This window comes from Chiloscyllium plagiosum, unplaced genomic scaffold (genome assembly GCF_037043375.1).
Source record: "Chiloscyllium plagiosum isolate Xiang-an unplaced genomic scaffold, Cpla_swu_hap1 HiC_scaffold_12, whole genome shotgun sequence".
In the NCBI taxonomy this organism is placed as follows: Eukaryota; Metazoa; Chordata; class Chondrichthyes; order Orectolobiformes; family Hemiscylliidae; genus Chiloscyllium; species Chiloscyllium plagiosum.
Genome location: NW_028270150.1, coordinates 8,202,738 through 8,227,582, shown reverse-complemented (window position 1 = coordinate 8,227,582; position 24,845 = coordinate 8,202,738). Strand labels below are relative to the sequence as shown.

The 24,845-nt window shown below is 50.1% G+C and overlaps 2 protein-coding genes across 4 annotated transcripts in view; one reads left to right on the top strand and one right to left on the bottom strand.

Annotated features, from left to right (window-relative positions):
- Window positions 1-24,845, bottom strand: part of robo1 (roundabout, axon guidance receptor, homolog 1 (Drosophila)) — a 768,177-nt gene that overhangs the window by 531,224 nt on the left and 212,108 nt on the right. The gene's annotated exons all lie outside the window — the stretch shown is intronic.
- On the top strand, window positions 12,108-13,451 carry LOC148148485 (uncharacterized). The gene has a single exon (XM_087993178.1). It carries the CDS (start codon window positions 12,108-12,110, stop codon window positions 13,449-13,451), a length of 1,344 nt encoding a protein of 447 aa, XP_087849304.1.

Below are 24,845 nucleotides of genomic sequence, written 5' to 3'. Positions count from 1 at the left end.
AAACATCAGGGCACCCTGCTCAAACATCTGGGCACCCTGCTCAAACATCTGGGCACCCTGCTCAAACATCAGGGCATCCTGTTCAAACATCAGGGCACCCTGCTCAAACATCTGGGCACCCTGCTCAAACATCTGGGCACCCTGCTCAAACATCAGGGCATCCTGTTCAAACATAAGGGCATCCTGTTCAAACATCAGGGCATCCTGTTCAAACATAAGGGCACCCTGCTCAAACATCAGGGCACCCTGCTCAAACATCAGGGCATCCTGTTCAAACATAAGGGCATCCTGTTCAAACATCAGGGCACCCTGCTCAAACATCTGAGCACCCTGCTCAAACATCTGGGCACCCTGCTCAAACATCAGGGCACCCTGCTCAAACATCAGGGCATCCTGCTCAACCATCAGGGCATCCTGTTCAAACATCAGGGCACCTGTTCAAACATCAGGGCATCCTGTTCAAACATCAGGGCATCCTGCTCAACCATCAGGGCATCCTGTTCAAACATCAGGGCATCCTGTTCAAACATCAGGGCATCCTGTTCAAACATCAGGGCACCTGTTCAAACATCAGGGCATCCTGTTCAAACATCAGGGCACCCTGTTCAAACATCAGGGCATCCTGCTCAAACATCAGGGCACCCTGTTCAAACATCAGGGCACCCAGCTCAAACATCAGGGCACCCTGCTCAAACATCAGGGCACCCTGCTCAAACATCAGGGCATCCTGTTCAAACATCAGGGCACCCTGCTCAAACATCAGGGCATCCTGCTCAAACATCAGGGCATCCTGCTCAAACATCAGGGCATCCTGTTCAAACATCAGGGCACCCTGCTCAAACATCAGGGCATCCTGTTCAAACATCAGGGCACCCTGCTCAAACATCAGGGCATCCTGCTCAAACATCAGGGCATCCTGCTCAAACATCAGGGCACCCTGCTCAAACATCAGGGCATCCTGCTCAAACATCAGGGCATCCTGCTCAAACATCAGGGTACCTGCTCAAACATCAGGGCATTCTGTTAAAACACCAGAGCACCCTGTTCAAACATCAGGGCATCCTGCTCAAACATCAGGGCATCCTGCTCAAACATCAGGGCATTCTGTTAAAACATCAGAGCACCCTGTTCAAACATCAGGGCATCCTGCTCAAACATCAGGGCATTCTGTTCAAACATCAGGGCACCCTGTTCAAACATCAGGGCATCCTGTTCAAACATCAGGGCATCCTGTTCAAACATAAGGGCATCCTGTTCAAACATCAGGGCACCCTGCTCAAACATCTGGGCACCCTGCTCAAACATCTGGGCACCCTGCTCAAACATCAGGGCATCCTGTTCAAACATAAGGGCATCCTGTTCAAACATCAGGGCACCCTGCTCAAACATCAGGGCATCCTGTTCAAACATCAGGGCACCCTGCTCAAACATCTGGGCACCCTGCTCAAACATCTGGGCACCCTGCTCAAACATCAGGGCATCCTGTTCAAACATCTGGGCACCCTGCTCAAACATCTGGGCACCCTGCTCAAACATCAGGGCATCCTGTTCAAACATAAGGGCATCCTGTTCAAACATCAGGGCATCCTGTTCAAACATAAGGGCACCCTGCTCAAACATCAGGGCATCCTGTTCAAACATAAGGGCATCCTGTTCAAACATCAGGGCACCCTGCTCAAACATCTGGGCACCCTGCTCAAACATCAGGGCACCCTGCTCAAACATCAGGGCATCCTGTTCAAACATAAGGGCATCCTGTTCAACCATCAGGGCACCCTGTTCAAACATAAGGGCATCCTGTTCAAACATCAGGGCACCCTGCTCAAACATCTGGGCACCCTGCTCAAACATCAGGGCACCCTGTTCAAACATCAGGGCATCCTGTTCAAACATCAGGGCACCCTGCTCAAACATCAGGGCATCCTGTTCAAACATAAGGGCATCCTGTTCAAACATCAGGGCATCCTGCTCAAACATCAGGGCATCCTGTTCAAACATCAGGGCATCCTGTTCAAACATCAGGGCATCCTGTTCAAACATCAGGGCACCTGTTCAAACATCAGGGCATCCTGTTCAAACATCAGGGCACCCTGTTCAAACATCAGGGCATCCTGCTCAAACATCAGGGCACCCTGTTCAAACATCAGGGCACCCAGCTCAAACATCAGGGCACCCTGCTCAAACATCAGGGCACCCTGCTCAAACATCAGGGCATCCTGTTCAAACATCAGGGCACCCTGCTCAAACATCAGGGCATCCTGCTCAAACATCAGGGCATCCTGCTCAAACATCAGGGCATCCTGTTCAAACATCAGGGCACCCTGCTCAAACATCAGGGCATCCTGTTCAAACATCAGGGCACCCTGCTCAAACATCAGGGCATCGTGCTCAAACATCAGGGCATCCTGCTCAAACATCAGGGCATCCTGCTCAAACATCAGGGCACCCTGCTCAAACATCAGGGCATCCTGCTCAAACATCAGGGCATCCTGCTCAAACATCAGGGTACCTGCTCAAACATCAGGGCATTCTGTTAAAACACCAGAGCACCCTGTTCAAACATCAGGGCATCCTGCTCAAACATCAGGGCATCCTGCTCAAACATCAGGGCATTCTGTTAAAACATCAGAGCACCCTGTTCAAACATCAGGGCATCCTGCTCAAACATCAGGGCATTCTGTTCAAACATCAGGGCACCCTGTTCAAACATCAGGGCATCCTGTTCAAACATCAGGGCATCCTGTTCAAACATAAGGGCATCCTGTTCAAACATCAGGGCACCCTGCTCAAACATCTGGGCACCCTGCTCAAACATCTGGGCACCCTGCTCAAACATCAGGGCATCCTGTTCAAACATAAGGGCATCCTGTTCAAACATCAGGGCACCCTGCTCAAACATCAGGGCATCCTGTTCAAACATCAGGGCACCCTGCTCAAACATCTGGGCACCCTGCTCAAACATCTGGGCACCCTGCTCAAACATCAGGGCATCCTGTTCAAACATCTGGGCACCCTGCTCAAACATCTGGGCACCCTGCTCAAACATCAGGGCATCCTGTTCAAACATAAGGGCATCCTGTTCAAACATCAGGGCACCCTGCTCAAACATCTGGGCACCCTGCTCAAACATCAGGGCACCCTGCTCAAACATCAGGGCATCCTGTTCAAACATAAGGGCATCCTGTTCAACCATCAGGGCACCCTGTTCAAACATAAGGGCATCCTGTTCAAACATCAGGGCACCCTGCTCAAACATCTGGGCACCCTGCTCAAACATCAGGGCACCCTGTTCAAACATCAGGGCATCCTGTTCAAACATCAGGGCACCCTGCTCAAACATCAGGGCATCCTGTTCAAACATAAGGGCATCCTGTTCAAACATCAGGGCATCCTGCTCAAACATCTGGGCATCCTGTTCAAACATCAGGGCATCCTGTTCAAACATCAGGGCACTCTGTTCAAACATCAGGGCACCCTGCTCAAACATCAGGGTACCCTGCTCAAACATCAGGGCATCCTGCTCAACCATCAGGGCATCCTGCTCAAACACCTGGGCACCCTGCTCAAACATCTGGGCATCCTGTTCAAACATCAGGGCATCCTGTTCAAACATCAGGGCACTCTGTTCAAACATCAGGGCACCCTGCTCAAACATCAGGGCACCCTGTTCAAACATCAGGGCACCCTGCTCAAACATCAGGGTACCCTGCTCAAACATCAGGGCATCCTGCTCAACCATCAGGGCACCCTGTTCAAACATCAGGGCACCCTGCTCAAACATCAGGGCACCCTGCTCAAACATCAGGGCACCCTGTTCAAACATCAGGGCATCCTGCTCAAACATCAGGGCACCCTGCTCAAACATCAGGGCATCCTGCTCAAACATCAGGGCATTCTGTTAAAACATCAGGGCACCCTGTTCAAACATCAGGGCATCCTGCTCAAACATCAGGGCACCCTGCTCAAACATCAGGGCACCCTGCTCAAACATCAGGGCATCCTGCTCAAACATCAGGGCACTCTGCTCAAACATCAGGGCATCCTGCTCAACCATCAGGGCACCCTGTTCAAACATCAGGGCATCCTGTTCAAACATCAGGGCATCCTGCTCAAACATCAGGGCATCCTGTTCAAACATCAGGGCATCCTGCTCAAACATCAGGGCATCCTGTTCAAACATCAGGGCATCCTGTTCAAACATCAGGGCACCCTGCTCAAACATCAGGGCATCCTGTTCAAACATCAGGGCATCCTGCTCAAACATCAGGGCATCCTGTTCAAACATCAGGGCATCCTGCTCAAACATCAGGGCACCCTGCTCAAACGTCAGGGCATCCTGTTCAAACATCAGGGCATCCTGCTCAAACATCAGGGCATCCTGTTCAAACATCAGGGCATCCTGCTCAACCATCAGGGCACCCTGCTCAAACATCAGGGCATCCTGTTCAAACATCAGGGCATCCTGTTCAAACATCAGGGCATCCTGCTCAACCATCAGGGCATCCTGTTCAAACATCAGGGCATCCTGCTCAACCATCAGGGTACCCTGCTCAAACATCAGGGCATCCTGTTCAAACATCAGGGCATCCTGTTCAAACATCAGGGCATCCTGCTCAAACATCAGGGCATCCTGTTCAAACATCAGGGCATCCTGCTCAACCATCAGGGCACCCTGTCTAAACATCAGGGCATCCTGTTCAAACATCAGGGCATCCTGTTCAAACATCAGGGCATCCTGCTCAAACATCAGGGCATCCTGTTCAAACATCAGGGCACCCTGTTCAAACATCAGGGCATCCTGTTCAAACATCAGGGCATCCTGTTCAAACATCAGGGCACCCTGTTCAAACATCAGGGCATCCTGTTCAAACATCAGGGCATCCTGCTCAAACATCAGGGCATCCTGCTCAACCATCAGGGCACCCTGCTGAAACATCAGGGCACCCTGCTCAAACATCAGGGCACCCTGTTCAAACATCAGGGCATCCTGTTCAAACATCAGGGCATCCTGTTCAAACATCAGGGCATCCTGTTCAAACATCAGGGCACCCTGCTCAACCATCAGGGCACCCTGCTCAAACATCAGGGCATCCTGTTCAAACATCAGGGCATCCTGTTCAAACATCAGGGCATCCTGTTCAAACATCAGGGCATCCTGCTCAAACATCAGGGCACCCTGCTCAAACATCAGGGCATCCTGCTCAAACATCAGGGCACTCTGCTCAAACATCAGGGCATCCTGCTCAAACATCAGGGCACTCTGCTCAAACATCTGGGCACCCTGCTCAAACATCAGGGCATCCTGCTCAAACATCAGGGCATCCTGTTGAAACATCAGGGCACCCTGTTCAAACATCAGGGCACCCTGCTCAAACATCAGGGCACTCTGCTCAAACATCAGGGCATCCTGCTCAAACATCAGGGCACCCTGCTCAAACATCAGGGCATCCTGTTCAAACATCAGGGCACCCTGCTCAAACATCTGGGCACCCTGCTCAAACATCAGGGCATCCTGCTCAAACATCAGGGCATCCTGTTGAAACATCAGGGCACCCTGTTCAAACATCAGCGCACCCTGCTCAAACATCAGGGCACTCTGCTCAAACATCTGGGCACCCTGCTCAAACATCTGGGCACCCTGCTCAAACATCACGGCATCCTGCTCAAACATCAGCGCATCCTGCTCAACCATCAGGGCACCCTGCTCAAACATCAGGGCACCCTGTTCAAACATCAGGGCACCCTGCTCAAACATCAGGGCATCCTGTTCAAACATCAGGGCATCCTGTTCAAACATCAGGGCATCCTGCTCAAACATCAGGGCATCCTGTTCAAACATCAGGGCATCCTGTTCAAACATCAGGGCATCCTGCTCAAACATAAGGGCATCCTGCTCAAACATCAGGGCATCCTGTTCAAACATCAGGGCATCCTGTTCAAACATCAGGGCATCCTGCTCAAACATAAGGGCATCCTGCTCAAACATCAGGGCACCCTGCTCAAACATCAGGGCACCCTGCTCAAACATCAGGGCATCCTGCTCAAACATCAGGGCACCCTGCTCAAACATCAGGGCACCCTGTTCAAACATCAGGGCATCTTGCTCAAACATCAGGGCATCTTGCTCAAACATCAGGGCACCCTGCTCAAACATCAGGGCATCCTGCTCAAACATCAGGGCACCCTGCTCAAACATCAGGGCATCCTGTTCAAACATCAGGGCATCTTGCTCAAACATCAGGGCATCCTGCTCAAACATCAGGGCACCCTGCTCAAACATCAGGGCATCCTTCTCAAACATCAGGGCATCCTGCTCAAACATCAGGGCACCCTGCTCAAACATCAGGGCACCCTGCTCAAACATCAGGGCACCCTGCTCAAACATCAGGGCATCCTGCTCAAACAGCAGGGCACCCTGTTCAAACATCAGGGCATCTTGCTCAAACATCAGGGCATCTTGCTCAAACATCAGGGCACCCTGCTCAAACATCAGGGCACTCTGATCAAACATCAGGGCACCCTGTTGTTTTAAAAAATTCTCAAGGTCAGGTTCGTAGGAGAGTAGTCTGACACAGAACAAACGACCAAGAGGCGAGACTGCTAGAATATGGGCATTTTATTCCCCGCAGTGTCGCACAACGGGTCTGGTTTATGCTCACTCTACATGTTACAAAAACTGGGAGCCGTCAGTTCTTGTAGAGCGGTTGCCAACAACCCACGCTCGGCGGTTAAACGTAACCCCGGAGCAGACTCACCGAACTGGAGACTTTTCCAGCTTTTTATTCTTTTCCAGATATAAACATTCATGTGAACAGCAGAGCAAGGCTAAAAAACACATTCCATTCTGGTTACATACAGATAAGAAGATTCACACGGGACTAAGCAACACCTCCATTCCGGTTAGATTCACACATGTATTGGGACATAATTTTTAACCGTTTCACCACATTCCACTGCTTGGAATTTTACACCACATTCCACTGCTTGGCCCAATACATGTGTTACATTATGCAATTCGTTTCAGTTAATTTCAGTTCAGTCAATTCAGTGTAGTTCAATTCAGCTCAGTTCAGGTCTGTTCAGTTCAATTCAATTGTGTTCAATTCAGTTCCGTCCATTTCAATTCAATTTAGCTCAGTTCCATTTTGTTCCGTTCAATTTGATTCACTTCAGTTCCACTCAGTTCAGTTCAGTTCAATCCCATTCAATTCTGTTAACTCCGCTTCAGCCTTTTGGACATGCCCACATCCTCCGCTGTACCCCAGGCAAGGGGTTCTTCGGCAGGACTGGGATCCTTTCTCAAACAAACTGCCACGTACATGCCCACATCCATGCCATCCCGGGACGGTCGGGACCTCCACAGTTTGTTCTTCTGGTTTCTTAGTCGTTTTCCAAAACATTGTTCTGTATCAAAATCTCTCCTCAATTGCGATTGATCCTGCCGACTACGCCAAAATGTTTTAAAAAATTCTCAAGGTCAGGTTCGTAGGAGAGTAGTCTGACACAGAACAAACGACCAAGAGGCGAGACTGCTAGAATATGGGCATTTTATTCCCCGCAGTGTCGCACAACGGGTCTGGTTTATGCTCACTCTACATGTTACAAAAACTGGGAGCCGGCAGTTCTCGTAGAGCGGTTGCCAACAACCCACGCTCGGCGGTTAAACGTAACCCCGGAGCAGACTCACCGAACTGGAGACTTTTCCAGCTTTTTATTCTTTTCCAGATATAAACATTCATGTGAACAGCAGAGCAAGGCTAAAAAACACATTCCATTCTGGTTACATACAGATAAGAAGATTCACACGGGACTAAGCAACACCTCCATTCCGGTTAGATTCACACATGTATTGGGACATAATTTTTAACCGTTTCACCACATTCCACTGCTTGGAATTTTACACCACACCTGTTCAAACATCAGGGCATCCTGTTCAAACATCAGGGCACCCTGTTCAAACATCAGGGCACTCTGATCAAAGATCAGGGCATCCTGTTCAAACATCAGGGCATCCTGTTCAAACATCAGGGCACTCTGATCAAAGATCAGGGCATCCTGTTCAAACATCAGGGCATCCTGTTCAAACATCAGGGCATCCTGCTCAAACATCAGGGCATCCTGTTCAAACATCAGGGCACTCTGATCAAAGATCAGGGCATCCTGTTCAAACATCAGGGCATCCTGTTCAAACATCAGGGCATCCTGCTCAAACATCAGGGCATCCTGTTCAAACATCAGGGCACTCTGATCAAAGATCAGGGCATCCTGTTCAAACATCAGGGCATCCTGTTCAAACATCAGGGCATCCTGCTCAAACATCAGGGCATCCTGTTCAAACATCAGGGCATCCTGTTCAAACATCAGGGCATCCTGCTCAAACATCAGGGCATCCTGCTCAAACATCAGGGCATCCTGCTCAAACATCAGGGCACCCTGATCAAACATCAGGGCATCCTGGAGGAGAAAGTGAGGTCTGCAGATGCTGGAGATCAGAGATGGAAATGTGTTGCTGGTCGTCGATTCTCCTGTTCCCTAGATGCTGCCTGACCTGCTGCGTTTTTCCAGCAACACATTTCCATCAGGGCATGCTGTTCAAACATCAGGGCATCCTGCTCAAACATCAGGGCACCCTGTTCAAACATCAGGGCATCCTGCTCAAACATCAGGGCATCCTGTTCAAACATCAGGGCATCCTGCTCAAACATCAGGGCACACTGTTCAAACATCAGGGCATCCTGCTCAAACATCAGGGCATCCTGTACAAACATCAGGGCACCCTGCTCAAACATCAGGGCACTCTGATCAAAGATCAGGCATCCTGCTCAAACATCAGGGCATCCTGTTCAAACATCAGGGCATCCTGCTCAAACATCAGGGCACACTGTTCAAACATCAGGGCATCCTGCTCAAACATCAGGGCATCCTGTACAAACATCAGGACACCCTGCTCAAACATCAGGGCACTCTGATCAAAGATCAGGGCATCCTGCTCAAACATCAGGGCATCCTGTACAAACATCAGGGCACCCTGCTCAAACATCAGGGCATCCTGTTCAAACATCAGGGCATCCTGCTCAAATATCAGGGCACCCTGCTCAAACTTCAGGGCATCCTGTTCAAACATCAGGGCATCCTGTTCAAACATCAGGGCATCCTGCTCAAATATCAGGGCATCCTGTTCAAACATCAGGGCATCCTGCTCAAACATCAGGGCATCCTGTACAAACATCAGGGCATCCTGTTCAAACATCAGGGCATCCTGCTCAAATATCAGGGCACCCTGCTCAAACTTCAGGGCATCCTGTTCAAACATCAGGGCATCCTGTTCAAACATCAGGGCATCCTGCTCAAATATCAGGGCATCCTGTTCAAACATCAGGGCATCCTGCTCAAACATCAGGGCATCCTGTTCAAACATCAGGGCATCCTGCTCAAATATCAGGGCATCCTGCTCAAACATCAGGGCACCCTGTTCAAATATCAGGGCACCCTGTTCAAACATCAGGGCATCCTGCTCAAACATCAGGTTGGAATGTATCATCATCTCAATGCACTGAGGTTGGAGGGGACAAGCATTGTTTGGAGGGGTGGGTGATGACAGCAGATTTAAAGAACAGAGGACAGGAGATGAGGAGAAAGAACCCGATATAATTTTGGCTAATACAAGGACCAGGAGGCAGAGTTGGACGCTCAGTGGACTGCTGGCAATATGATTGAGCAACAGCCTCACAATTTCTACAAAATCCCAAATTTAAAAATTCTCAGCTTCCACACAAAAGGAATTAAAAAACTTTAGACTTATTTTAAGCACTTTTAAATGAACTTAATTTCCCCTACAAAATCAATACGAAAACAATGTTAAACTGTCTACAAGCTCATAAACCTTCACACTTCTAAATGAGCTCTTCCTAAAACAGTTTTAATCTTCAGACACAAATTTAGGAATTTAAACAGTTTTAAACTCCAATGCAATCACTGTTAAAGCAACATTAAGCTTCCTGCATAAAACCAAGAGCATCATTACTGCTTAAAAATTATATCACAACAGAAGCGAATGAGTAACTTATTAAGTGTTCAAACCATGTTTTCTGGACTGATGAGTTGGAACAGAATGTGTAATTAAGTTTAAAACAACGCCTAATCTATTAAAAGGATTGGCAAGAATAGAAAATCCCAACATTCTGGAGCTTTCAATCTCATTAAATAGACATTTAATGGAAATAAAACCTCATTAAATATTGTGGAATGAACATCAGTATTTGGAAAGGTATTGAAGTGATAATCTTCATTTATCAACGAGGACTCTAATCCCACTTAAGTTCTGTAAAGCCTAAGTCAGGGTTTGAAAAGAGTTCATTCTGAAACTGTCCAATAGAATGGTATAAGAACAACTTATACTATATTTGTATACCACCTTTAACTTAATAAAACATCCCAAGGCCCTTTGCAGAGCTTTATCAAACACAAAGTGACACCAGGTGACATTCTGACCGAACAGGGCAGATGAACATGAGCTTTGTCAAAGAAGAACGCGTGAAAAAGCATCTTAAAAGGAGACAGAGAGAGCGAGAGAGAGAGAGAGCGAGAGAAAGAAAGATGGGGAGGTTTGAGAAAGGAACTCCAGGGCTCGGGAAGGAGGAGCTGTAAATAGGGTCATCAACACTTGCAGTGAGAACCATCAGAGATACTCAAGAAACCAGAGATATAGAAAATTGGAGGGTTTCCAATCACTTCTACAAACATTCATTTGGCCAAAGTTATCGCCTTCAATTCTGAGCATTGAGCGTGGCTGTCAGATGAGCCTTGGATTACTGAGGACAGCAAGGACAGAGGAAGGAAAGGCACAATCAGATCAGTCATGATCCGATGGAATGGCAGAGCAAGCTCGAAGGGTCAACTAATCTACTCATAGAGAACTGACAAACATGTGGAGAGGTGTAAGCCATTCAGCCCATCGAGTCTTCTTCACCATTCTACACCATGGCTAATCATCTCTGCAATGCCATTTTCCCACATTATCTTCCTTAGTCCTCCTAATTCATGTCTAATTTTGGTCATGTGATCTTACGGCCTTGGAGAATAATGTAAAGGCTCTGGGTAAAGCTCTTGAGGAGATTGGACAATCCCTCCCTCCCCCTCAACCAGGCTAGCAGGGACATGATTGGCAGATATTATCTTCCCAACAATGGAAAAGGGCCTGGGGGGGGGGGGGGGGGGTTGCAATTAATAGGTGTTGAAAACCACAAGGAGTTCCACTAAAGGGAATGGGAAGAACTGACTTCCTGTGTCAGGAGGAATCAGATTGAAAGTTAATTGCCAGAAGTAACAGAGGGAAGCTGCGAGTCCTGCAGTGTTGTTGGATTCTGGAATGGTCAGGCATCCTAGAATCCCAATTTCACACAGGGAGGTGATAGTACAGTCGCACTATCACTAAAGTAGGAACCTGGAGATGTAGGGAATGTTCTAGAGCCCTGGTTTGAATGATGGAATCTTAATTAGAAATAAGAGCCCAAGGTTGATTGTCCACTTTCAGGAAAATTCCATCCAGTTCACTAATGTCCTTCAGGGAAGGCAATATGCCCATCCTCACCTGCTCTGACATGTGACTCCTGACACTGCTGTAGATGTATCTATCCATGACAGTATCGGAAAGTGTGACCACCGCACAGTCCTTGTGGAGACAAAATCCGCCTTCACATTGAGAATACCCTCCATCGTGTTGTGAGGCACTATCACCGTGCTAAATGGGACAGACTTCAAACTGATCTATCAGCTCAAGACTAGGCATCCATGAGGCACTGTGGGCCATCAACAGCAGCAAAATTGTACTCTCGCACAATCTGCAACCTCATGGCCTGGCATATCCCCCACTCAACCATTACCATCAAGCCAGGGCATCAACCCTGGTTCAATGGAGAGAGCAGGAGGGCAGGCCAGGAGCAGCACCTGAAGGTGAGGTGTACTCTAGTGAAGCTAAAAAACAACAGAAGCAGCAAGTGATAGACAGAGCTAAGTGATCCCACAACCAACGGGTCAGGAAGGATGCGAGCCTGAGAGGGGTGACTATTCCTGGCAGCAGGGGCCTGCAGGTTAAGGCCTCCCTGTACATGGATGATGTCGCCGTTTTCTGCTCGGATCCGCTGTCCGTGCACAGATTCATGTGCATATGTGACCAGTTCAAACGGGACTCGGAGGCCAAGGTCAACCGAGGCAAGAGTGAGGCCATGCTCTTCAGGAACTGGGCCGACCAATCCTCGATCCCCTTCACCGTCAGGACTGACCACCTGAAGGTGCTGGGTATTTGGTTCGGGGGGGCTGGAGCATGCGCCAAGTCTTGGGAGGAGCGTATCAGCAAAGTGAGGCAGAAACTGGGCAGATGGAAGCTACAGTCGCTCTCCATCGCGGGAAAAAACCTGGTCATCAGGTGTGAGGCACTGTCATTGCTGTTATACGTGGCACAGGTCTGGCCTATTCCCAGAACCTGTGCCGCTGCAGTCACCCGGGCCATCTTCCAGTTCATATGGAGGTCAAAGATGGACCGGGTCCGAAGGGACTCGATGTATAAAGATCTGGGCAACGGGGGAAAAGATACACCCAATGCCACCCTCACCCTGATGGCCACCTTTGTGTGTGGCTGCATCAAGCTGTGCGTGGATCCCCGGTACGCAAACACCAAGTGTCACTACGTACTGAGGTTCTATCTGTCCCCGGTGTTGCGAAGGATGGGCCTGGCCTCACTGCCGCGGAACGCTCCGAGTAGTTGGACCGTTCCGTATCACCTGTCCTTCGTGGAGAAATTTATGAAGGAAAACACCTTTGATCACAAGTCCATCAGAAAGTGGTCAGCACGTTGTGTCCATGAGACCCTTCGGGAAAAAGAGAGGGCGGATCCTATCGAGCGGTTCCCTGAGCAGACTGTCAAAGCCATTTGGCAGAATGCCTCATCGCCAGAACTTTCCAACAAGCACCAAGACATGGCTTGGCTGGTGGTGAGAAGGGCTCTGCCTGTGAGATCCTTTATGCACACCCGGACTCTCAGCCGCACCGCACGCTGCCCTCGAAGCGGCTGCGGGGGGGATGAGACTGTCACACACCTCCTTTTGGAATGTGCCTACGCAGAGGAAGTCTGGAGAGGAATGCAGTGTTGTTTGTCGAGGTTCGTCCCAAGCAGCGCCGTGACGCGGGACTCCGTGCTCTACGGCCTGTTCCCCGGGACGCACACCGAGACGAACATCAACTGTGCCTGGAGGATCATCAACTCGGTGAAGGACGCTCTCTGGGCGGTCCGAAACCTGTTGATCTTCCAGCTGAAGGAGTTGACCCTGACTGAGTGTTGCAGACTGGCACATTCCAAGGTCCAGGGCTACATGTTGAGGGACGCGCTGAAGCTTGGGGCAGCTGCCACCAAGGCGCGGTGGGGAAAGACCACTGTGTTACATCTGCCTGCCTAAGCACAGGGGGCCAAAGCAGTAAGGGGGCTCCGCAGACCCCCCCTGCTAAATATGTGGATTGTAATCGTACAGACCGGTATATAGTAATGATTACTCTGTCTCTGTATGCAAAGAAATGGAATGTTTACGGATGTATGGCATGACCAATTGTATAGATCATCAACATATTTTATGAATAAAGTATATTTTTGAAATCAAAAAAATCCGATCGAAGCTCTGCAGTCCTGCCACATCCAGTTGTGAATGGTGGTGGACAATTAAGCAGCTCACTGGAGGAGGAGGCTCCACATATATCCCCACCCTCAGTGATGGAGCAGCCCAGCACATCAGGGCAAAAGGTAAGGCTGATGCTTTCACAGCCCTCTTCAGTCAGAAATGCTGAGTGTATGATCCATCTCGGGCTCCTCCAGTGTGTCCCCAGCATCACAGGCACCAGGCTTTGGCCAATTCGATTCATTCCACGTGATATCAAGAAACATTTGGAGACACTGTAAAGGACCCTGACACGGTGGCACAGTGGTTAGCACTGCTGCCTCACAGCGCCTGAGACCCGGGTTCAATTCCCGCCTCAGGCAACTGACTGTGTGGAGTTTGCACATTCTCCCCGTGTCTGCGTGGTTTTCCTCCGGGTGCTCCGGTTTCCTCCCACAGTCCAAAGATATGCAGGTCAGGTGAATTGGCCATGCTAAATTGCCGGTAGTGTTAGGTAAGGGGTAAATGTAGGGGCATGGGTGGGTTGCGCTTCGGCGGGTTGGTGTTGACTTGTTGGGCGGAAGGGCCTGTTTCCACACTGTAATGTAATCTAATCTGTAATCTAAAAACTTGCCACACACCCAGCCCAGCTATTTCAGTGCTGTTAGTGTACTGGCATCTACCTGACAATGTGGATAATTGCCCAGATATGTCATAGAGATGTACAGCACAGAATCAGACCCTTCAATCCAACTGGTCCATGCCGACCAGATATCCTAAATTAATCTAGTTCTATTTGCTAGCATTTGGCACATATCCCTCTAAACCCTTCCTATTCATATACTCATCCAGATGCCTTTTAAATGCTGTAATTGTACCAGCCTCCACCACTTCCTCTGGCAGCTCACTCCATTCATGTACCACCCTCTGCGTGAAAACGTTGCCCCTTAGGTCTCTTTTATATCTTTCCCCTCTCACCCTAAACCAATGCCCTCTAGTTCTGGACTCCCTGACCCCAGGGAAAAGACTTTGCCTATTTATCCTATCCATGCTCCTCATGATTTTATAAATCTTTTAAGGTCACCCCTCAGTCTCCGCATTCCAGGGAAAACAGCCCCAGCCTTTCAACGTCTCCCTATAGCTCAAACACTCCAACCCTGGCATCATCCTTGTAAATCTTTTCTGAACCCTTTCCACTTTATCAGTTCTCAATTCTCCCCAAACTGGCTTCACAAACAGGGATGACCAATAATCAGGGAACCAGCCGACTGATTGGAGAAGGGTCACAGTTGTATCATACTGCCACCTGATGTACACCAACAGCCCCCTGTCAATGTCAATGTGCACGCACACACACATGCACACACACACACAAACACCTACACACCGACACACACTTACACACACACCCCTACACACACACACACACACACACAAACACCTACACACCGACACACACTTACACACACACCCCTACACACACACAAACACCTACACACCGACACACACTTACACACACACCCCTACACACACACACACACAAACACCTACACACCGACACACACTTACACACACACACACACACAAACACCTACACACCGACACACACTTACACACACACCCCTACACACACACACACACAAACACCTATACACCGACACACACTTACACACACACACACACACAAACACCTACACACCGACACACACTTACACACACACCCCTACACACACACACACACAAACACCTACACACCGACACACTCTTAGACACACACCCCTACACACACACACCTGACCTATGGCCACTCCACACAAGAAAATGAAAAGTAGAAATATTGATAAAGGCGTGGATTCGATTAAATGATCTTAACCAGAAGCTGTTTCTCTATGTTACAACAGAGGCTATAGTTTTGAAACACATCGTCAGCTAGACAGAGCTGAGAGACGCCTTGAAATTTGAAAAAGCACCATAAATACGCAAGTCTTACATTTCTTGAAAGAAAGTGTGATCCACCTGGAGAGCTGCCCTCTTTCCACGGTGTGCGTGCATGTTGCGGCTCTCAGACTGTTCCCATTGACTACATTTATCACTTACACAGGGCATCCAAGGTTATTCCTGAAGGTGATCACAATCGGACTTGACACATCCATTTACTCACTGTCAAACCCCCTCGGCCAATCCTACAATATGCACTGACTCTAATCTCACCAATTCTCTGTGTACAACCCAAGGTTATTGCAATTCTGTCACGACGTGTCACTGGTTTCATTTTGCAAACTCCTCCTCTCTCAGTGTTGTGTGTTCCAAACATCGCACAGCAGAGATACACCAGCAAACAGGGAGGGCAAGGAAAAGGAACAGTAGAAACGAAGACCGAGGAATGGAACGAGGAAGGATCGAAGAAAAGAGAGAACACAGAGCAGGGCTGTGGGTCAGTACTGAGGAAGTGCTGCACTGTCAGAGGGTCAGTACTGAGGGAGTCCTGCACTGACAGAGGGTCACTACTGAGGGAGTGCAGCACTGTCAGAGGGTCAGTGCTGAGGGAGTGCAGCACTGTCAGAGGGTCAGTACAGAGGGAGTGCCGCACTGTCAGAGGATCAGTACTGAGGAAGTGCAGCACTGTCAGAGGGTCAGTACTGAGGGAGTGCTGCACTGTCAGAGGGTCAGTGCTGAGGGGGTGCTGCACTGTCAGAGGGATAGTACTGAGGGAGTGTTGCACTGTCAGAGGGTCAGTACTGAGGGTGTCCTACACCATCAGAGAGTCACTATTGAGGAGTGCTGCACTGACAGAGGGTCAGTACTGAGGGAGTGCTGCACTGTCAGAGGGATAGTACTGAGGGAGTGCTGCACTGACAGAGGGTCAGTACTGAGGGAGTGCTGCACTGTCAGAGGATCAGTACTGAGGGTGTGCTGCACTGTCAGAGGGGCAGTACTGAGGGAGTGCCGCACTGTGAGAGGGTCAGTACTGAGGGAGTGCAGCTCTGACAGAGAGTCAGTAATGAGGATATGCTGCACTGTCAGAGGGCCAGTACTGAGAGAGTGCTGAACTGACAGAGGGTCAGTAATGAGGGTGTGCTGTACTGTCAGAGGGTCACTACTTAGGGAGTGCTGCACTGTCAGAGGCTCAATACTGAGGGAATGCTGCACTGTCAGAGGGTCACTACTGAGGGAGTACTGCACTGTCAGAGGCTCAGTACTGAGGGAATGCTGCACTGTCAGAGGGTCACTACTTAGGGAGCGTTGCACTGACAGAGGGTCAGTGCTGGGGGAGTGCTGCACTGTCAGAGGGTCAGTACTGAGGGAGTGCAGCACTTTCAGAGAGTCATAACTGAGAGTGTCCTGCACTGTCAGAGGGTCAGTACTGAGGGAGTGCTGCACTCACAGAGGATCAGTACTGAGGGGGTGCCGCACTGTCAGAGGGTCAGTACTGAGGGATTGCCGCACTGTCAGAGGGTCAGTACTGAGAGAGTGCTGCACTGACAGTGGGTCAGTACTGAAGGAGTGCTGCACTGTCAGAGGACTGTTAGCGGCTGCTTTGGGAAACGAGAAATGTGTTTGCCTCGCCACTTTTGAAGATCTTTTCATCCTCGCTCTCCACTGGAGTCGTACCTGAGGACTGGAGAGAGGCAAATGTAATTCCTCTCTTCAAGAAAGGAAATAGGGAAATCCCCGGCAATTACAGACCAGTCAGTCTCACGTCGGTCGTCTGCAAGGTGTTAGAGAGGATTCTGAGGGATAGGATTTATGACCATCTGGAAGAGCATGGTTTGATTAAATGCAGTCAACACGGCTTTGTGAGGGGCAGGTCATGCCTCACAAACATTATCGAGTTCTTTGAGGATGTGACTAGAAACGTTGATCAGGGTCGAGCTGTGGATGTTGTGTATATGGACTTCAGCAAGGCATTTGAAAAGGTTCCCCATGGTAGGCTCATTCAGAAGGTCAGGAGGAATGGGATACAGGGAAATTTAGCTGTCTGGATACAGAATTGGCTGGTCAACAGAAGACAGCAAGTGGTAGTAGAAGGAAAATATTCTGCCTGGAAGTCTGTGGTGAGTGGTGTTCCACAGGGCTCTGTCCTTGGGCCTCTACTGTTTGTAATTTTTATTAATGAGGAGAAAGTGAGGTCTGCAGATGCTGGAGACCAGAGTTGAAAATTTTGGTGCTGGAAAAACACAGCAGGCCAGGCAGCATCCGAGGAGCAGGAGAATCGACGTTTCGGGCATAAACCCTTCTTCAGGAATCATTCCTGAATGACTCCTCGGATGCTGCCTGGCCTGCTGTGTTTTTCCAGCACCACATTTTTTCAACATTTTTAGTAATGACTTGGATGAAGGGATTGAAGGATGGGTCAGCAAGTTTGCAAACGACACAAAGGTTGGAGGTGTCGTTGACAGTATAGAGGGCTGTTGTAGGCTGCAGCGGGACATTGACAGGATGCAGAGATGGGCTGAGAGGTGGCAGATGGAGTTCAACCTGGATAAATGCGAGGTGATGCATTTTGGAAGGTCAAATTTGAAAGCTGAGTACAGGATTAAGGATAGGATTCTTGGCAGTGTGGAGGAACAGAGGGATCTTGGTGTGCAGGTACATAGATCCCTTAAAATGGCCACCCAAGTGGACAGGGTTGTTAAGGAAGCATATGGTGTTTTGGCTTTCATTAACGGGGGACTGAGTTTAAGAATCATGAGATCTTGTTGCAGCTCTATAAAACTTTGGTTTGACTGCACTTGGAATACTGCGTCCAGTTCTGGTCGCCCTATTATAGGAAAGATGTGGATGCTTTGGAGACGGTTCAGAGGAAGTTTACCAGGATGCTTCCTGGACTGGAGGGCTTATCTTATGAAGAGAGGTTGACTGAGCTCGGACATTTTTCATTGGAGAAAAGGAGGAGGAGAGGGGACCTAATTAAGGTGTACAAGATAATAAGAGGCATAGATAGAGTCGATAGCCAGAGATTTTTTCCCAGGGCAGAAATGGCTAACACGAGGGATCATAGTTTTAAGCTGGTTGGAGGAAAGTATGGAAGGGATATCAGAGGCAGGTTCTTTACGCAGAGAGTTGTGAGAGCATGGAATGCGTTGCCAGCAGCAGTTGTGGAAGCAAGGTCATTGGGGACATTTAAGAGACTACTGGATATACATATGGTCCCAGAAATTTGAGGGTGCATACATGAGGATCAATGGTCAGCACAACATCGTGGGCTGAAGGGCCTGTTCTGTGCTGCTGTACTGTTTTATGTTCTATGTTCTATATCAGAGGGTCAGTACTGAGGGAGTGCTGCACTGTCAGAGGGTCAGTACTGAAGGAGTGCCGCACTGTCAGAGGGTCAGTACTGAGGGAGTGCTGCACTGTCAGAGGGTCAGTACTGAGGGAGAGCTGCACTGTCAGAGGGTCAGTACTGAGGGAGTGCTGCACTGTCAGAGAGTCAGTACTGAGGGAGTGCTGCACTATCAGAGGGTCAGTACTGAGGGAGTGCTGCACTATCAGAGGGTCAGTACTGAGGAAGTGCTGCACTGTCAGAGGGTCAGTACTGAGGGAGTGCTGCACTATCAGAGGGTCAGTACTGAGGGAGTGCTGCACTATCAGAGGGTCAGTACTGAGGAAGTGCTGCACTGTCAGAGGGTCAGTACTGAGGGAGTGCTGCACTATCAGAGGGTCAGTACTGAGGAAGTGCTGCACTGTCAGAGGGTCAGTGTACTGTATATCACAAACAGCAGTGGTCCCAGTACAGATCCCGGTGGAACACCACTAGTCACAAATGTTCAGCGTGAAAAACGCCCTTCCCCCAGTACTCTTTGCCTTCTCTGGGCAAGCCAATACCGAATCCACACAGTCAAGTCACCATGGACCCCATGCATCTTAACCTTCTTGAGGAACCTACCATGAGGGACCTTATTGGAAGCCTTACTAAAATCCATGTGGACAACATCCACTGCTCTACCCTCATCGATGACCTTAATCACTTTCTCCAAAAATTCAATCAAGTTGGTAAGACATGACTTGCCTTGCACAAAGCCATGCTGACTGTCCCTGATTAGGCCATATTTTTCTAAATATGTGTAAATCCTATGCCTAAGAATTCTCTCCAAGTGCTTCCTGTTCACTGATATGGGACTCTCCAATCTATGGTTTCCTGGATTGTCCATTTTTCCCTTCTTGAACAGAGGAACAACATGAGCTCCTTCCAGTCCTCTGGGACCTCTCCCGTGGCTGGCGAGGATACAAATGTCTTGGTCAAGGCCTTAGTGATCTCCTCTCTTGCCTCTCCCAATTACCTGGGGTGGATGCCATCAGGGTTGAAGAGTGTGGTGCTGGAAAAGCACAGCCGGTCAGGCAGCATCTGAGGCGCAGGAGCAGGCTCTTCATCGTGAATCATGTACTTATGCCCGAAATGTTGATTCTCCTGCTCCTCGGATGCTGTCTGACCTGCTGTGCTTTTCCAGCAACAACTCTTCGACTCTGATCTCCAGCATCTGCAGTTCTCCCTTTCTCTGAGATGCCATTAGGTCCTGGGGACATATCCACCTTAATGCTCCTGAAAAGACCCAACATGACCTTCTTTCTTGACCTGAAAAGGCTCCAGCATATTAGTATGCTCCACACTAATTTCACAGTCCTCCATATCCTTCTCCTGGGTGAACACTGACACAAAGTACTCATTTAGGAACTCTCCCACATCCTCAAACTCCAATCGCAAGTTCCCTCCTTTATCCTTGAGTGGTCCTACCTTCTCCGAAGTTATCCTTTTGTGTTTAATGTATCTATAGAATGCCTGGGGTTTCTCTTTAACCCGACTTGCCAAGGTCATTTCATGGCCGCTTCTTGCTACCCTAATTCCCTGCCTGAGTTCTTTCCTACTTTCTTTAAATTCCTCACGGGAGGAATTAAGCTTCCATTTCAGTTTCTTCTTCCATTTGACTAAATTTACAACCTCCCTAATTATCCAAAGGTCCCTGACCTTGACACCCCTCTCCTTCCTCCTTACTGGAACATGCTGGTCCTGAACTCTCCCCAGTAGGTCCTTAAACAGTTCCCACATGTTAAATGTGGACTTGCCTGATAACAGCTCCTCCCAATTAACACTCCCTAGCTCCTGTCGAATGCTGACATAATTCACCCTCCTCCAATTTCGTACCTTCCCACAATGTCCTGGCCTATCCTGTTTATAGCTGTCTTAAAACTTTAGGAGTTGTGATTACTGTTTCTAAAATGCTCTCCCACTGAAAGGTCAGTCACCTGGCCAAGCTCGTTATTCAATACAACGTCCAGTACGGCCCCTGCTCTGGTTGGACAATCTCCGGACCGTTTCAAGAAACCCTCTTTGATGCACTTAACAAATTCTGCCCAGTCTTAGCCTCTTGCTCTCAGGGAGTACCAGTCCATAGTGGGGAAGTGAAAGTCACTCACTATAACGACCCTGTTGTTATTGCAACTTTCCATAATTTGCCGATATATTTGTTCCTCAACGTGGTGGACCGATAGTATAATCCAGTCAGAGTGATTGCACCTTGAGCTTTCCCCATATTGCAAGTATGGATGAGCTCTCCAGTACGTCCTGTCTCAGTGCAGATGTAAAATTCTCCCTGATTATTTATGCGACTCCTCCACCTCTTTTACTATCTCGTCTAAAAAACAAAACCCTGGAACATTGAGCAGCCAGTCCAGTCTCTCTCTCAACGAAGTCTCCTTATACTGACAGCATCATAGTCCCATGTACTGATCCAGGCTCTAAGCTCATCTGCCTCACCAATAACACCTTATGATGAAATAAACACACTTGAACTCTTTAGGACCATTGTGTTCATCCTAAGGCCTGTACCTGTACTTCCTTTCTGACCAGCACTGAAAGAGTGCCGCAATGTCAGAGGGTCAGTGCTGAGGGAGTGCCGCACTGTCAGAGGGTCAGTACTGAGGGAGTGCTGCACTGTCAGAGGGTCAGTACTGAGGGAGTGCCGCAATGTCAGAGGGTCAGTGCTGAGGGAGTGCCGCACTGTCAGAGGGTCAGGACTGAGGGAGTGCTGCACTGTCAGAGGGTCAGTACTGAGGGAGTGCTGCACTGTCAGAGGGTCAGTACTGAGGGAGTGCTGCACTGTCAGAGGGTCAGTACTGAGGGAGTGCTGCACTGTCAGAGGCTCAGTACTGAGGGAGTGCTGCACTGTCAGAGGCTCAGTACTGAGGGAGTGCTGCACTGTCAGAGGGTCAGTACTGAGGGACTGATGCACTGTCAGAGGGTCAGTACTGAGGGAGTGCCACACTGTCAGAGGATCAGTACTGAGGGAGTGCTGCAGTGTCAGAGGGTCATTACTGAGGGAGTGTTGCACTGTCAGAGGATCAGTACTGAGGGAGTGCCGCAATGTCAGAGGGTCAGTACTGAGGGACTGATGCACTGTCAGAGGGTCATTACTGAGGGAGTGCTGTAGTGTCAGAGGGTCAGTACTGAGGGAGTGCCACACTCTCAGAGGGTCAGTACGGAGGGAGTGCTGCACTGTCAGAGGGTCAGTGCTGAGGGAGTGCCGCACTGTCAGAGGGACAGTGCTGAGGGAGTGATGCACTGTCAGAGGGTCAGTACAGAGGGAGTGCCGCACTGTCAGAGGGTTAGTACTGAGGGAGTGCTGCACTGGCAGAGGGTCAGGACTGAGGGAGTGCTGCACTGGCAGAGGGTCAGGACTGAGGATATGCTGCACTGTTAGAGGATCAGTACTGAGGGAGTGCCTCACTGTCAGAGGGTTAGTACTGAAGGAGTGCCGCACTGTCAGAGGGTCAGTACTGAAGGAGTGCTGCACTGTCAGAGGGTCAGTGCTGAGGGAGTGCTGCACTGTCAGAGGGTTAGTCCTGAGGGAGTGCTGCACTGTCAGAGGGTCAGTACTGAGGGTATGTGGCACTGTCAGAGGGTCAGTACTGAGGGAGTGATGCACTGTCACAGGGTCAAATCTGAGGGAGTGCCGCACTGTCGGAGGGTCAGTGCTGAGGGAGTGCCGCACAATCAGAGAGTCAGTACTGAGGGAGTGCTGCACTTTTAGAGGGTCAGTACTGAGGGAGTGCTGCACTGTCGAAGGGTCAGTACTGAGGGAGATCCGCACTGTCAGAGGGTCAGTACTGAAAGAGTGCTGCGCTGTCGAAGGGTCAGTAGTGAGGGAGTGCTGCAGTGCCACAGGGTCGGTACTGAGGAAGTGTCACACTGTCAGAGAGTCAGTACTGAGGGAGTGCTGCACTGTCAGAGGGTCGGTACTGAGGGTGTGATGCAGTGTCAGAGGGTCAGGACTGAGGGAGTGCCAAACTGTTAGAGGGTCAGTACTGAGGGGGTGCCACACTGTCAAAGGGTTAGTAATGAGAAGTGCTGCACTGTCAGAGGGTCAGTACAGAGGTAGTGCTGCACTGTCAGAGGGTCAGTACTGAGGGAGTGCTGCACTGTCAGAGGGTCATTACTGAGGGAGTGCCGCACTGTCAGAGGGTCATTACTGAGGGAGTGATGCACTGTAAGAGGGTCAGTACTGAGGGAGTGCCGCACTGTCAAAGGGTCAGTAGTGAGGGAGCGCCGCACTATCAGAGGGTCAGGACTGAGGGAGTGCCGCACTGTCAGAGGGTCATTAATGAGGGACTGCTGCACTGTCAGAGGATCAGTACTGAGGGTGTGCAGCACTGTCAAAGGGTCAGGACTGAGGGATCGCCGTACTGTCAGAGGGTCAGTACTGAGGCAGTGCTGCACTGTCAGAGGGCCAATATTGAGGGAGTGAAGCACTGTCAGAGGATCAGTACTGAGGGAGTGCCGCACTGTCAAAGAGTCAGTACTGAGGGAGTGCTGCAGTGTCAGAGGGTTAGTACTGAGGGAGTGCCACATTGTCAGAGGGTCAGTACTGAGGGAGTGCTGCACTGTTAGTGGGTCAGTACTGAGGGAGTGCCGCACTGTCAGAGGGTCAGTATTGAGGATGTGCTGCACTGTCAGAAGGTCAGTACTGAGGGAGTGCCGCACTGTCAGAGGGTTAGTACTGAAGGAGTGCTGTACTGTCAGAGGGTCAGTGCTGAGGGAGTGCTGCACTGTCAGAGGGTCAGTACTGAGGATATGCTGCACTGTTAGAGGGTCAGTACTGAGGGAGTGCCGCACTGTCAGAGGGTTAGTACTGAAGGAGTGCTGTACTGTCAGAGGGTCAGTGCTGAGGGAGTGCTGCACTGTCAGAGGCTCAATGCTGAGGGAGTGCTGCAGTGTCCGAGTGTCAGTACTGAGGGAATGCTCACTGTTAGAGGGTCAGTACTGAGGGAGTGCAGCAGGGTCAGAGGATCAGTACTGAGGGAGTGCCACACTGTCAAAGGGTCAGTACTGAGGGAGTGCTGCACTGTCAGAGGGTCAGTACTGAGGGAGTGCCGCACTGTCAGAGGATCAGTACTGAGGGAGTGCTGCACGGTCGGAGGGTCAGTACTGAGGGAGTGCCGCACTGTCAAAGGGTCAGTACTGAGGGTCTGCCGCACTTTCAAAGGGTCAGGAATGAGGAAGTGCTGCACTGTCAGAGGGTCATTACTGTGGGAGTGCCGCACTGTCAGAGGGTCATTACTGAGGGAGTGATGCACTGTCCGAGGGTCAGTACTGAGGGAGTGCCGCACTGTCAGAGGGTCAGGACTGAGGGAGTGCCGCACTTTCAGAGGGTCATTAATGAGGGAGTGCTGCACTGTCAGAGGATCAGTACTGAGGGTGTGCAGCACTGTCAAAGGGTCTATACTGAGGGAGTGCTGCACTGTCAGAGGGCCAATATTGAGGGAGTGCGGCACTGTCAGAGGATCAGTACTGAGGAGTGCCGCACTGTCAAAGAGTCAGTGCTGAGGGAGTGCTGCACTGTCAGAGGGTCAGTACTGAGGGAGTGCTGCACTGTCAGAGGGTCAGTATTGAGGGTATGCGGCACTGTCAGAGTGTCACTACTGAGGGAGTGATGCACTGTCAGAGGGTCAGTACTGAGGGAGTGATGCACTGTCACAGGGTCAATTCTGAGGGAGTGCCGCACTGTCGGAGAGTCAGTACTGAGGGAGTGCTGCACTGTCGGAGGGTCAGTGCTGAGGGAGTGCCGCACAATCAGAGAGTCAGTACTGAGGGAGTGCTGCACTTTCAGAGGGTCAGTACTGAGGGAGTGCTGCACTGTCGGAGGGTCAGTACTGAGGGAGTGCTGCACTGTCAGAGGGTCAGTACTGAAGGAGTGCTGCGCTGTCGAA

Bases quoted from the DNA above. Each gene is read 5' to 3' on its own strand.
- LOC148148485 (XM_087993178.1), top strand. From the start codon at position 12,108: ATGGATGATGTCGCCGTTTTCTGCTCGGATCCGCTGTCCGTGCACAGA.